The 15,664-nt window shown below is 45.5% G+C and overlaps 1 protein-coding gene across 8 annotated transcripts in view; it reads left to right on the top strand.

The window, feature by feature from the left end:
* LOC121000837 (gastrula zinc finger protein XlCGF26.1-like) overlaps positions 1-14,385 on the top strand; it is an 800,859-nt gene extending 786,474 nt beyond the window's left edge. The window contains exons 7-8 of one of the 8 annotated variants that reach the window (XM_040431538.1): positions 12,472-12,951; positions 13,009-13,933. In XM_040431538.1, coding sequence (XP_040287472.1) covers positions 12,472-12,951; positions 13,009-13,865 — 1,337 coding nt within the window. In that variant the 3' untranslated portion in view covers positions 13,866-13,933. Of the gene's footprint in view, positions 1-12,471 lie in introns of all 8 variants that reach the window. The other 7 variants (XM_040431540.1, XM_040431545.1, XM_040431541.1 and 4 more) reach the window with 7 other exon arrangements.
* Positions 14,386-15,664: the final 1,279 nt, after the last annotated feature.

Raw genomic sequence — 15,664 nt, 5'->3', positions numbered from 1 at the left:
AGAGGTTCTGATGATGTCACATTACACCATTATCTATGGTAATTACAGGGGATGTGACTGGAGAGGTGAGAGGTTCTGATGATGTCACATTACACCATTATCTATGGTAATTACAGGTGATGTGACTGGAGAGGTGAGAGGTTCTGATGATGTCAAATTACACCATTATCTATGGTGATTACAGGTCATGTGACTGGAGAGGTGAGAGGTTCTGATGATGTCACATTACACCATTATCTATGGTAATTACAGGTGATGTGACTGGAGAGGTGAGAGGTTCTGATGATGTCACATTACACCATTATCTATGGTAATTACAGGGGATGTGACTGGAGAGGTGAGAGTTTCTGATGATGTCAAATTACACCATTGTCTATGGTAATTACAGGGGATGTGACTGGAGAGGTGAGAGGTTCTGATGATGTCACATTACATCGTTATCTATGGTAATTACAGGGGATGTGACTGGAGAGGTGAGAGGTTCTGATGATGTCACATTACATCGTTATCTATGGTAATTACAGGGGATGTGACTGGAGAGGTGAGAGGTTCTGATGATGTCACATTACATCATTATCTATGGTGATTACAGGAGATGTGACTGGAGAGGTTCTGATGATGTCACATTACATCGTTATCTATGGTAATTACAGGTGATGTGACTGGAGAGGTTCTGATGATGTCACATTACATCGTTATCTATGGTAATTACAGGGGATGTGACTGGAGAGGTGAGAGGTTCTGATGATGTCACATTACATCATTATCTATGGTGATTACAGGGGATGTGACTGGAGAGGTTCTGATGATGTCACATTACATCATTATCTATGGTAATTACCGGTGGACATGGCTGTAGAAGTGATGGACTCTAGAATGTACATGGTGACATTTATTATTGTCTTCCATGAACAGGATTACTCCAGAGTGAAGAAGACGTCTAGTAATCTGATACATGAGAAGAACAATGAGAATATCCTAGAAGTCGTCCACAAGATGATGGAGCTGCTGACTGGAGAGGTGACACCGCCGGGAATGCGGGGACCTTATACAGTCACAGCACTGGAGGGGTCTGGGTGATGACGGTGTAATTGTTGTTGTCAGGTTCCTATAAGGTGTCAGGATGTCGCTGTCTATTTCTCCATGGAGGAGTGGGAGTATTTAGAAGGACACAAGGGTCTGTACAAGGAGGTCAAGATGGAGGAGGACCAGCCCCTCACATCTCCAGGTAACGGACAGGACTAAATACAAATGTCCTGGAATTCTCTGTCTGTAAAGTCTGAGTCCAGTCTCTGTGTCTCCTGCAGAGAGATCCAGTCAGAGGACAACACCAGAGAGATGTCCGCGTCCTCTTCTTCCACAGGACGGTCAGGTAATGGAGATGTCTCCTCCTCTGTAGGAGGACGCCTTGTTTTATCCAGTACTATTCTAGGTTTATACTGGTTTATACTGGTGTAATGAGCTGGAGATGGCGGGATTACAGCCGACCACAGACGCTCCATGTTCTCTGCTTCTTCCTACAAGTCTCTGGCTATGGAGACCACTGGTGGGAATGAGGAACCAATACGTTTATGTCCCCGAGAGGAACGAGTCCGGACGCGTCAGGTAGAAGCCGATCTCCTCCACGGAAACCACCTGCAGCAGGTCCGGCCGTGCTGAGGATGCATGTGTACAAGGCTATTGGCTGTGAGCCGCCATCTAATATCCAGGTCCAGCCTCTGGGAGACCTGCAGCCATTAGGCTCAGACGACGACTGTTGTCGGGTCATTTGTGGTTGTCATGATAATTAAAGGGGTTATTACATAACAAGTATCACAGTGCAGTGAATGGGGCATTTCTGATGAAGTTTTATTACAATGTACATGCAGTAATAATATTGGTAGTATTTTTATGTACAGTACATTTTCCTTCTGGTAGCGCCCCCTGCTGTTTCTTCTGTGAATAGGTTTCTGGTCCACCTTCTCCTGCATTCAGGGATGGACACATGCTCAGTATCTTCTCTGCTCCCTCCTCCTGTCAGTGCCGGTGCAGTCATCTCGTGGAGAAGCAGTGCAGACTCCTTTCATTCATCCCTACTTGTATATTCATGGAGGTATATAGCTGTATCTCTACACCGGGGGAGGGGAGAGGGGCTTAGGAAGAGCTGGCTGCAGCGCACTCCTGGGAGATGCAGGTGCTTGATGGTCACATGGGATGAGCTGCTGCCCACCCACAGAGAATGAAGAGACCAGAGCTGCAGAGGAGGGAGTAAAGAAGCTAAAAAGGATGAATATTATACTGGAGAGCAGCGGTTTCTGTATTTCTGTACTTGAATTGTTGTATGCACTACTCCAGATAACTTTTTCCAGAACGTTCTCCATGACAGCACCATATGTAGGTCGTCCTTCTGGTCTTCTGTAGGGACTAGAACACAGAGAAGTCAATAGGCCGCTCCAGCCTCCAGTGCTCTTCCTGTCTCTACAGAGGACAGGTGCAGAGAGGATTCCTGAGTGGAATTTTCCTGTTCTATCAAATTGTAGGATCTTTGCTAGGGTTGTATGGGGGTTTCCTCTCCTTCCAGCCCATGTCTAGACTGGCAAGTACCTTCCATGGTAGGGGTCCCCTAGCCCATCCCAGACCCTTTCTAGACCTTCTCAAATCAGCTGTATGGGATGGTCATGTCATGCTGAAGGGACCCTTCCCATCAGGTTTGATGTCGGGGATGTTGCTTCTAGGGATCGACCGATTATCGGTTTTACCGATATTATCGGCCGATATTCAGGATTTTGACAGTTATCGGTATCGGCATCTATTCCGATAACGTATTGGGAACACAGAACGCGCTGCTCTCAGCGCTCTGTGTTCCCTCCGCAGCACAGGGGAGAAGGAAGCAGTGTCTCCTCCCCCCTGTGCTGCTGCTGCTGCCGCTGCCACCAATGACAGGAGAGAAGACAAGAGGAGGGGAGGGGCTGTGGCACCGCTCCACCAATGAAGATGAGTCTTTCATTAATTCATATACAGGAGGCGGGAGCTGGCTGCAGAATCACATAGCCGGCTCCCGACCTCTATGACAAGTAGCTGTGGTCCGCGGTAGTTAACCCCTTAGGTGCCGCGGATCGCAGCTACCGCTCATAGAGGTCGGGAGCCGGCTATGTGATTCTGCAGCCAGCTCCCGCCTCCTGTATATGAATGATTGAGAGACTTATCCTCATTGGTGGCGCAGTGCGCCCCCCCCCACCCAGTATTAATCATTGGTGGCAGTGGCCACAGGATCCCCTATCCCCTCCTCCTCCGATCGGAGCCCCAGCAGTGTAATCCTGGGGCTCCGATCGGTTACCATGGCAGCCAGGACACTATTGAAGCCTTGGCTGCCATGTTCAGCTTCAGCTCCACAAAGCAGCAGGGACAGTGCGAGATCTTATTCACCCTGATAGAGATCTATCCGGGTGAATAGGACAAGGGTTCTAGTCCCTAAGGGGGCTGAAAGTTAGTAAAACAAAACAAAAAAACCCACAAAAATATTAAGTATAAATGAAAAAGATTTTTAAATAAAAATACACGTTAACAATAAACATATTAATTTTCAGCAGATTTGTGTAGGAAATTTTTTTTTTTTCTCAAAAATGAAAATTCCCAGAATATCGGTATAAATTATCGGCTATCGGCCTGAAAGTTCACAATAATCGGTATCGGCCCTAAAAAAATCAATATCGGTCGATCCCTAGTTGCTTCCCTATTTGAGCTCTGGATTTGTCATCAGAAGATCTGGCAGGCAGCGTGGAGCATCTGAAGGCTTGAGTCCTCAGGTTCAGGACTCACATCCGTCCAACAGACTCTCCTGGAGGAATAGAAGAGGAGCTTTATGAGAACATGAGTGGTAAGAATCAACCAGTGCCCAAATACACACGTGAGTGGCTTTTATGCCATTGCACTGAACAGACACTGCAGCATCAACAGAGCGGTAAGAGCCTCAGTGAGGCTGAACCCGGAATCGCTTATCCACACTGGGCTGTGACGAGACCTGTTCGGTGGTAATCATCATTTATAGCTGCTATATTGCTGTACACTCAATATTGAGACTTCCTCCACACTGATATTGCTGTGTTTCCATTCTTGAGACGTTTTATACTGGATTTCGATTTTTTGATGAGTGAAATGGGCCTTTGATGTATTTATTCCCCATCTAGAGACATTTATTCCATTACACTTTCTCTGATCAGTGGATTCATTTTATTTTATTTATTTATTTACACTCACCTAAAGAATTATTAGGAACACCTGTTCTATTTCTTATTGATGCAATTATCTAGTCAACCAATCACATGGCAGTTGCTTCGATGCATTTAGGGGGGTGCTCCTGGTCAAGACAATCTCCTGAACTCCAAACTGAATGTCAGGATGGGAAAGAAAGGTGATTTAAGCCATTTTGAGCGTGGCATGGTTGTTGGTGCCAGACGGGCCGGTCTGAGTATTTCACAATCTGCTCAGTTACTGGGATTTTCACGCACAACCATTTCTAGGGTTTACAAAGAATGGTGTGAAAAGGGAAAAACATCCAGTATGCGGCAGTCCTGTGGGCAAAGATGCCTTGTGGGCAAAAATGCCTTGTGGATGCTAGAGGTCAGAGGAGAATGGGCCGACTGATTCAAGCTGATAGAAGAGCAACGTTGACTGAAATAACCACTCGTTACAACCGAGGTATGCAGCAAAGCATTTGTGAAGCCAACACGCACAACCTTGAGGAGGATGGGCTACAACAGCAGAAGACCCCACTGGGTACCACTCATCTCCACTACAAATAGGAAAAAGAGGCTACAATTTGCACGAGCTCACCAAAATTGGACTGTTGAAGACTGGAAAAATGTTGCCTGGTCTGATGAGTCTCAATTTCTGTTGAGACATTCAAATGGTAGAGTCCGAATTTGGCGTAAACAGAATGAGAACATGTACCCATCCTCTGATGGCTACTTCCAGCAGGATAATGCACCATGTCACAAAGCTCGAATCATTTCACATTGGTTTCTTGAACATGACAATGAGTTCACTGTACTAAAATGGCCCCACAGTCACCAGATCTCAACCCAATAGAGCATCTTTGGGATGTGGTGGAACGGGAGCTTCGTGCCCTGGATGTGCATCCCTCAAATCTCCATCAACTGCAAGATGCTATCCTATCAATATGGGCCAACATTTCTAAAGAATGCTATCAGCACCTTGTGGAATCAATGCCATGTAGAATTAAGGCAGTTCTGAAGGCAAAAGGGGGTCCAACACCGTATTAGTATGGTGTTCCTAATAATTCTTTAGGTGAGTGTATATATTGGGTATATGCATCTACTCATATTTTATCTTGATCCTTTTATGGTCTACTATTGCATTGAAATAAATTACTGTCACATTTTTATAAGATGAGATGCGGCCTCTAGCCCGGACACCAGGTGAGATGCGGCCTCTAGCCCGGACACCAGATGAGATGCAGCCTCTAGCCCGGACACCAGATGAGATGCGGCCTCTAGCCCGGACACAAGATGAGATGCGGCCTCTAGCATGTTTTGTATGGTATCCTGGGGTATATTTGCCCACAGATGTTACAGATGCTCCTGTAGATCCTGCACACTCATAGGTTGCTGAAGCTCGCATTGCAGATGTTCCCATAAATGCTTTATAGGTAATTAAACAGGAGGAGACCTTCCTGGGGAAGCCTCGCTGTGCGCAGGCGAGCATATCCAACTGAAAAGTGCTGAGAAGAATACATGTGGCAGCAGAATGTCCTGCACATATCGCTGAGCTGTTAGTGCCCCTCGGACCACTACTAGGGGTCACTGACTGCCGTATGCGATGGCTCCCACCATCATCCCACCAGCAGTTAGGGCAGTATGTCGCTCCATAGCAAAGGATTGAAACGCTTACCAGGAGACCTCCATACTGGAACCCAAAGAGGACCTAGAATTGTCACTAAGGACGATACGGTTCCAGTCTGTAGTAGTCCAGGTTTTCCGATCAGGACATCCCTGCAAACAAAGATTACGGTACCTGCACTAACATAACCACTGCGCCCAACATTTCCTAAAAGCTAAGTCAGAACAGCCTAGATCAGTGGTGGTGAACCTATGGTGCTGGTTCCAGGGGCAGCACTCAGAGCCCTCTCTGTGGGCACCCTCTGCCCAGTGACTTTTCAAAAACCTGGTAGTAGAGATCCTGGCCTTCCTCAGAGAAAGAGATCTCATCATAGTTTGGACAATTTTCTTTTAAAAGCAGAATCCACTCCAATTCTCCAGACTACCTATAAATTGTGGATTTTGGAGAATTGTTGAATCGTGAAGATCAAGAAATCTGATTTCTCTGCAGACACCAGGAAGATTTTATGACCAACACTCATTTCTGCCAATTCTCAAACATGAGATGATACAGGGGAAAAATATCAGTCTTGTGGAGAAAGAGCCACTGCTTATTAAAGGAAACTATGAACATCTTGGGGTTATTGACCTTCTGCATCTCCACAGTTCTTTGGAGCCAGTTTTACGTCTGTTCTCTCCAGAAATTGATTCTTACTGCCTAAACCAAACAATTCTTCTTCCCAGAGTGAGAAGACGGGCTTTACTTTCGTGGACTTTCCCAGAAAACCTGTAATGAGGGATTCTTTGGAATGTAAGTCCCTATGGATACCAGAAAAAAGGGGTGAGGTGCTCAGGAATAGAATATGGGCCTAGCATGCTCATTTCCTCCTTTTCCTTTTATTCCGGCCGTCCTGAAGAATATATGGTTAAAAGCAACCAGTGTCATTCAAATTACTTAATCCTGTCCAAAGCACAGCTGGTTCCCGATCCTGAAGTATTTATTTCTGGAAGACCCAGAACCTCTGTATCTAAGATAAAATATTGTTCTTCTCCAGGGCCCTCTTCTGTATCGAAAGGTCCAGATGCAGAAATCCTGAAAGCTCGAATCCTGAGAGGGAAATCCTCAAAATTCAGGGATTGTCAGAGTAATATCTACCTTACAGCAGAGTCCCAAGGAAGTTACCTCACCAGTTTACAGGGAAGTTTGGAGGAGATTTTGCTCCTTGTACGAATCCTAATGTTCGGCCCCTTTTCAGGCTACTTTCACATTAGCGGCAGCCTTCTCCGGGCAAACATGCTGAGAGGCGGCCGGAATAAAACTACAAGATGTAGTTTTATGTTCACCCGCTGGAACAGCCTGCCGGAGAAGGTGGCCGCTAATGTGAAAGTAGCCTTAATTAAATCAAATCTTTGGATTTTCTTCAGAAGGGATATGATAATGGCATTAGACCCAGGAGCCTAAAGGTACAGATCTCAGCCCTGGGCTGTTTTCTGGACCTTCTCCTTGCAGACTATAGATGGATCAAAATGTTCATTGAGGCTACATCCTGGATCAGACCGGCCCTAAAACAGTCCATTCCTCTTTGGGACCTAACTTCAGGGGTCTCTGCGATACTCTTGAGGAGTTGAGTTTGAGATTCTTGTCCCTTAAAACTGTTTTCCCAGATGCCATTTCCTTGGCCCGTAGGGTCGGGAGATTACAGCCCCTTTGCATCAGTGAGTCTTACCTCAAAAATTTCAAATAAGATCATCGTAAAAGTGTATCCGGCCTTTCTCCCTAAAATTGCCTCAGCTTTTCACCTTAACCAAGAGAGGTTTTTTCCATCTTTTCAATGCATCCCCTCACAACGGTGATTCCACATCTTAGATGTCAAAAGATCAAGTGCTGGGGCCCACTGCTCCTGGGAGGGCCCACTGTGCCCCTTCACTCCTGCAGCTGTGTCCTGGTCTTCATTAAACTGCCTGTTCTGAATTCTAAGGCACCTTACCCCAGCAATGCAGACCATTTTCGCCATGTGCACTGCAGTTGTGGGCGGCCGCAGGACTCAGAACAGGGTAGATTGAGTTTCCTACTGGGCTAAAGGACCTCCCTGATGTCATCCGCCCATGTGACCTGTGGGGGAGGTGCAGAGAGCTGTGTTCCTGAAGGGACAGGGGCCTGGCTGGAATGTGGTGAGGCCTAGCTGTGTGTCTGTCTGTCCGTGTGTCTCTCCCTGTCTATCACCATCACCATGCCCACAGTGCTCCTATGCCTTGACGCAGCTGCATCAGGGCGTTCTGTGCGGAGGAATAAGAAGATGGATGAAAGAGCTATCACTGTGTAAGGGGGCCCACTGAGACTTGATCGCCCAAGGGCCCACGTGAACCTGGAGCATTGAGATCCTGGAGATAAGATCCAAATCTGTTCATACAGTTCTCAGGAAGGAACAAGGAGAAGAAGGTCTCAAAGACCACCTTGGCGAGGTGGCTGAAGACTGCAATCCAATGAGAGATTTGACCCAGACTCCCCTTCTCCCCCAACCACATGCTTATCTGGTATTGCGGTGGTGCTGTCATGGAGGATGTACTGAAAAGTAGAAATGAGTCCAGTAATTGTCTGCCACGACCCCAGCCTTACTTTCCTTCCCATGGTTTGTATTACATTGGTAATGAGTAAATACATATTTAGTTGCATCCATCCTGGTGTAGTATTTCAGCAAACACTGGTGGGAGATGGTGAGAGGAGCCTTGTAACCTCTCTGTGTTCCTGTCCCTGCAGAAGACTAGAAGGGCAATCTCCATGTGGTGCTGTCATGTCGGACTCCAGAGAAACCAGTCGCTGGTAGAATTCCTACTTCTTAATTTGTGGGATAATCCCTTTAAAGAGGTTATCCAGCCTAATTATTTAACAGACCCCTTCAGAGTGGCTGGATTCATACTTACCTGATCCCTGCTGGTGGGTTCCAGCTCCATCGATACATGGGCACCTCTGCAGATCCCGGGTCTCTGAGAATCAACATCCAGTTGACAGGGCAGGGGAGCACCTGCCACCCATGGAGTACGTCACTCAGTCATGTGTCACATTGGTCACAGGTCACCGCTGCTGCCAGTCCTTGGCTGCAGCAGTTGCACCCAACCCCCCAACTATCTCCACCCCCCGCCCCCCTGTCAACAGTGTGTTGATTTCCACAGACACAGCACCTGCAGAGTCGACAGTGGAGCAATGAAGCCAGAACACAGAGGCAGGGAACAAGTAAGTATGAACTCCACCGGGGGTCCGCCTCTCTGAAGGGGTCTATTACACAAGTTCAAAGTTGGATAACTCTTTTAATGATCTTTTGTAGGCATCTAAAACATTCCACTCAACTTGTCCAACTGTCCTGTAATTCACAATATTTGTTTCACACATTTTGAATCAGGATGAAGATCTGAACAATATTAATGCTACAGAGACAGATGTGAGGGGCGATGAGGAATACGAGGAGGAGATTCCTACAGAGACAGATGTGAGGGGCGATGAGGAATACAAGGAGGAGATTCCTACAGAGACAGATGTGAGGGGTGATGAGGAATACAAGGAGGAGATTCCTACAGAGACAGATGTGAGGGGCGATGAGGAATACAAGGAGGAGATCCCTACAGAGACAGATGTGGGGAGCGATGAGGAATACAAGGAGGACATTCCTACAGATAAGAGTCCAGGTGAGTAGTGACCACTAAATGAAGCAGAGACGAGTCTGTAACCATAATGACCCTGAACTGGACTTCCCCTATAGCAGGCGCCTTCCCCAGGTACTTACAGTGTCCCCCAGTACTCAGATACCCCCAGGACTTACATTAGGACCAAACTGTGTAACAGCCGGACCGTCCCTTGAAGAATAATACAAAGCACATATTCCACCACAAGCAGGTAAGAAGAAAGCCAGGAGATAGGAGCTTATCAGTAGATGACTAGAACAGGATGGGGATGGTAATCAGACAATGGAACAGACGGATGATGGGGGTTATATGGTGAACGGATGATTGAACAGACAATAAGTGGCCCTGACTGGAGCTTTCCCTGAAACCTTCCCTAGATCTGTCCTTACATGCTGACCCTAATACCAGACATCACTGTCCCTTAAGACATTCCTATGAATATTCCTAATCTGTAAAACTGACCCTAAAACAGACAACAGGAGGACACTAAGACCCAACCCAAACTGAGCAGAGCTGAACTAGAATCAAGGCAGGACAGACTGAAACATGGAACATCCCCTCCCCCCAACCACACACACAGACTACAAGAATCAGAGGTAAAGACTGGACTGATCATAAGAACAAAACTACAACAATGAAGTAAACTAGGAGAGATACTAGAAAATAAAAGGATTTCTGAAATGAAAAGCACAGAGCTTACACTATAACCAGCAGCCCCCTGCAGAAACTAGGAATATTTACAGCGAGGCTAACCAGTCAGGAGCTCCTCTCCAAACAAGGTGAGCTACAGAAGAGCGGTCGGCTGAGCAAGAGATCAGCTACTGTATAATAGTTTTGACTGCGATTGCTTTTCTTTGTTCAGTTTTTATCGCGCGGGTGCATGCAATGCGTTTTGCACGCGTGTGATAAAAAACTGACTGTGGTACCCAGACCCGAACTTCTTCACTGAAGTTCAGGTTTGGGTTAGGTGTTGTGTAGATGTAATTATTTTCCCTTATAACATGGTTATAAGGGAAAATAATAGCATTCTTAATACAGAATGCATAGTACAATAGCGCTGGAGGGGTTAGAAAATAATAATAATAATTTAACTCTCCTTAATCCACTTGTTCGCGCAGCCCGGCTTCTCTTCTGTCTTAATCTGTGAGGAAAAGGACCTGTGGTGACGTCATTGCGCTCATCACATGGTCTATCACATGATCCATCACCATGGTAATGGACCATGTGATGAGCTTAGTGACATCACCACAGGTCCTTTGACAGGTCCTGAAGAAAGAACAGGAGACCGGCAGCTACGCAATCAATTGGAGGAGGTGAGTTAATTATTTATTTTATTTTTAACCCTCATTGGCATTGCGCCACCAATGTTTATTATACTGGGGTGTTGGGGGGGGGGGGGCGCAGTGCGCCACCAATGTTTATTATACTGGGGTGTTGGGGGGGGCGCACTGCGCCATCAATGTTTATTATACTGGGGTGTTGGGGGGGGGGGGGCCGCACTGCTCCACCAATGAAGATAACTGACCTTTTAATACAAATACGGGAGGCGGGTGCCGGAATCAAATAGCCGGCACCCGACCTCTATGGCAGGGAGCTGCAATCCGCTGCAGTTAACCCCTCAGGTGCAGCACTGCCGCTGATCACAGCTCCCTGTCAGAGGCAGGATGTCGGCTATGCGATTCTGCTGCCGGCACCTGCCTCCTGTATTAAAAGTTAAAGACGACCTTATATGACTTTGTTAAGCAGCAGGTTACACAGAGCGGCGCCCAGGGATGTCCCAGCACTTACTATTATTCCTGGACGCCCCTCCGTTCGCCCACTGGGTGCCTGTGCCCCATTACAGTCTCCTGCAGTCCTGCTCTATATGCTAATTAATCAGAGCAATGGGGAGGAGACATCAGCTTCTCTAGTGGGCGTTCCTTCTCCCTGCGCTGCGATTGGACAGCGCTACAGCTAGGGGAGAAGGAACGCCCACTAGAGAAGCTGATGTCTCCTGCCCATTGCTCCAATAGTAATTAGCATATGGAGCAGGAAACCGTAATGGGGCACTGCGGGCGAACGGAGCGACGCCCAGGAATAATAATTGCTGGGACATCCCTGGGCGCCGCTCTGTGTAGCCGGACCCATGAAAAATACTATCATTGGTGGCGCAGTGCGCCCGCCCTCCTCCACCCCTCTCTCCCCATTGGTGGCAGCGGCACAGGGGGGAAGGGAGAGACTGCTTCCTTCTCCCCTGTGCTGCTGAGGGAACATGAGCGCGCAGAAGTATCAATACCGGGACAAAAGTATTGATTGGGTATCGAAATTTCGATACCCGCAACAACCCTAGTGTATAGTCCGTTCAGGTTCTCACTTGAGTTGATCAAAATAGATTAAACTTGATGAACCTGTGTCCTCTCTTAAGGCAATGTAATTATGAGTTTCTCACACCGGTTCCTTTGCCATGGTTGATTTCTGAGATATAACACAAACTGGTCCCACATCACCTCCTCAGTATTGGTTCTGGACTTGGCCCCTTCTTATTCCTTCTGCTGTAACATTGCCATCAATTGTTGTATGCTGTTCATGGACTGGGGCAGCGTCTCCTCCTCCTTCTGACGCCGGGCAAAGAATCTTTTTCGCACTATTCTGTTAGATCACAGATGCCCAACTTGCGGTCCTTTAACTATTGCAAAACTACAACTCCCAGCATGCCTGAACAGCCTACAGCTATTAGGGCATGCTGGGAGTTGTAGCATTGCAACAGCTGGAGGGCCGCAGATTGAGTATCCCTATATTAGATGATTGCCTGTTGTAAACAGCTCTGTTCTTCTTGCCTGACCCTTCTATGTACTTAGGGCCATTCTGCTTTTAGGTGTGGGGTCACATGACACAATTGGACAGCCCTCTTGTCAGTTATGAATTTTGATAGCTGCCTTCAATTTGTAAAAGATTATATTAATTAAAAATAATTTAAAAAATGTTTTGTTCTTGGTAGATGACTGTACTTGGCGTATGGAGAAACATCTCGTATCTACTAATGCAGATGATCCAGGTGTCATATCAGATACATATGAAGAGCGTGCCATTATCCCAGATGTACCCTCAGACCTTCACAGCAAAAATCTATCATCTCATCCTTTAAAACAGGTCCAATCTTCTAATTCATCACATACTCCTACTCAGAATGAAACTCACAGAAGAGGTTCTGGAACCCAAAGAAGAGCTCAGAAAAAGCCATATTCATGCTCAGAATGTTGCAAATGTTTTACTTGGAAATCAAGCCTTCTTCAACATCAAAAACATCACACAGGGAAGAAGCTGTATTCATGTTCAGACTGTGGGAAATGTTTTACTAACAAATCAAGTCTTGAAAACCATCACAGAATTCACACAGGAGAGAAGCCGTTTTCATGTTCAGAATGTGTGAAATGTTTCAGTCGGAAATCATCACTTGAGAGACATCAGAGAATTCACACGGGGGAGAAGAGATATTCAAGTCGGAAATCACTTGAGAGACATCAGAGAATTCAGCCAGGGGAGGAGAGATATTCATGTTCAGAATGTGGGAAATATTTTAATCACAAATCAAATTTTGAGAGACATCAATCAATTCACACAGGGGACAAGCCGCATTTATGTTCTGAATGTGGGAAATGTTTTTTCATGAAATCAGAACTTCTTGTACATAGGAGAATTCACACAGCAGAGAAGCCATATTCATGTTCAGAATGTGGGAAATGTTTCTCTCAAAAATCATCACTTGAGAGCCATCAGAGAATTCACACAGGGGAGAAACCATATTCATGTTCAGAATGTGGGAAATCTTTCACTCAGAAATCATCACTTGAGAGCCATCAGAGAATTCACACAGGGGAGAAACCATATTCATGTTCAGAATGTGGGAAATGTTTTACTCAGAAATCACCTCTTGAGAGCCATCAGAGAATTCACACAGGAGAGAAACCATATTCATGTCTAGTATGTGGGAAATGTTTTACTAAGAAATCAATTCTTGAGAGCCATCGGAAAATTCACACAGGGGAGAAACCATATTCATGTTCAGTATGTGAGAAATGTTTTACTAAGAAATTATCTCTTGAGAGACATCAGAGAATTCACACAGGAGAGAAACCATATTCATGTTCAGAATGTGGCAAATGTTTTACTTTGAAATCAATTCTTGTGAACCATCAGAGAATTCACACAGGAGAAAAGCCATATTCATGTTCAGAATGTGGCAAATGTTTTACTTTGAAATCAATTCTTGTGAACCATCAGAGAATTCACACAGGAGAGAAGCCATATTCATGTTCAGAATGTGGTAAATGTTTTACTCAGAAATCATCTCTTGGTAAACATCAGAGAATTCACACAGCACAGCAATTCTAAATCCTTCCTGTAAAATATGCCATGAATTTCCATATTTTTTCTTGCTATAGTTTTATATTGAAGCAGGAATTAAAAGAAAATATCAGTATATTCAAAAATGTAGTTACAGCTGTTATAATTTTAGATCTTAAAGGGGTTGTACAAGAATTAGGGGGTTTGGCAAACTCCCCCACTTTACTGGATCTGTAAAGGGAAGATTACTTACCTGCTTCCTGGCGCTGGCTCTCCGCTCCTTCTCTTCCAAGCCTGCAATGCTCGGCTGGGCTCATCTGGTTTGACCTTGCCACAGCCGACACTGGCCGCAGTGGAGACTGGATCCCCTTGTGTCATGTGACTATTTGCCATGACGTAAGGGAAAACGGTAACCATGATCGTCCATGAATTATAGAATACTAGACATTAAGTCCGTTACAATAACAGGTGCTAGAACAGTAGTGCATAAACAGTAGGAACAGTCTATATTAAATGGCAAAGGGAACTTGATCACCCTGACTTGTGGCTGAGACTGCTGGCAGAAACTGGTGACTGCAGCTGAGATTGCTCACTGTGGCTGAGACTGCTGACACTGACTGACTGATGGTTGAGATGGCTGGCACTGACTGGTGGCTGAGACTGCTGGCAGAAACTGGTGACTGCAGCTGAGATTGCTCACTGTGGCTGAGCCTGCTGGATGCGGCTTGTGTCTGAGACTGCTGACACTGACTGACTGATGGTTGAGATGGCTGGCACTGACTGGTGGCTGACACTGCAGGCACTGTGACTGGTGGCTGTGGCTGTACAACTGGCATTGACTGCTGGTAGCGACTGGTAGGTTAGACTGCTGACAGGGGCTCCTCTCTATAGCTGATAGTGCTGGGACTGACGAACAGAAATGGCGGCTGGAATTGACTAACAGAAATGGTAGAACGCTCCAACCTACTTGCCGGCGCGCAGGTGTTGGCGGTGCAGGCGGCATGTGGAGTGCCGTGTCCTGATTGGTCGGCACGCTGGGGTAAGCGGTGCAGGGGGCATGTTATTAGGGTTATTACTGCAGAATATAAATATTTTGCTAGAGGTAGTTGTGTGTGTGTGTGTGTGTGTGTGTGTATATATATATATATTTATTACTCTTTTTATGAGGCAAGGTAGCCACAAAATGGCTGTTCTGGCAGTTTTTATTTTTTGCGTTTTTACAATGTTCACCTGACAGAGTAGATATTGTGATAGTTTTATAGAACAGGTCGTAACAATGCGGCGATACTTAATAAGTCTAATTTTTTTATTTTATTTTGGAATTACAATAAAACATTTTTTGAAAAAAAAACACATGTTCTTGTGTTTCCATTTTCTGAAAGCCATATTTTTTTATTTTTTGGATGATTGCCTTAGGTAGGGTCTCATTTTTTGCAGGATTAGATGACTGTTTGATTGGTACGATTATGAGGCACCTATTACTTTTTTATTACCTGGTTTTACACTTTTTGTGATGTAAGGTGATGATAAATGGCTTTTTTGGCACTTTTTTTTTTATTTTTTATTCTGTTCACCACATGGGTTGGATCACATGCTATTTTTATAGAGCAGGTCATTACGGACATGACGATACCTAATATGTGCATTTTTTTAAACTTTATTTTATTCAATAAAAGCATGCTTGAAAAAAAAATCATGTTTTTGTGTCTCCATTTTCTGAAATGTTTTTTTTTTACGATTGGCTTATGTAGGGGCTCATTTTTTGTGGGATGAGGTCACGGTTTGATTGGTGCTAATTTTGGATACATATGACTTTTATCAATTTTTTTAAACCGTTTTTAGGGAAG

Source organism: Bufo bufo, chromosome 5 (assembly GCF_905171765.1).
Source record: "Bufo bufo chromosome 5, aBufBuf1.1, whole genome shotgun sequence".
In the NCBI taxonomy this organism is placed as follows: Eukaryota; Metazoa; Chordata; class Amphibia; order Anura; family Bufonidae; genus Bufo; species Bufo bufo.
The sequence above is the reverse complement of the archived record's forward strand: the minus strand, read 5'-3'. Positions and strand labels throughout refer to the sequence as shown.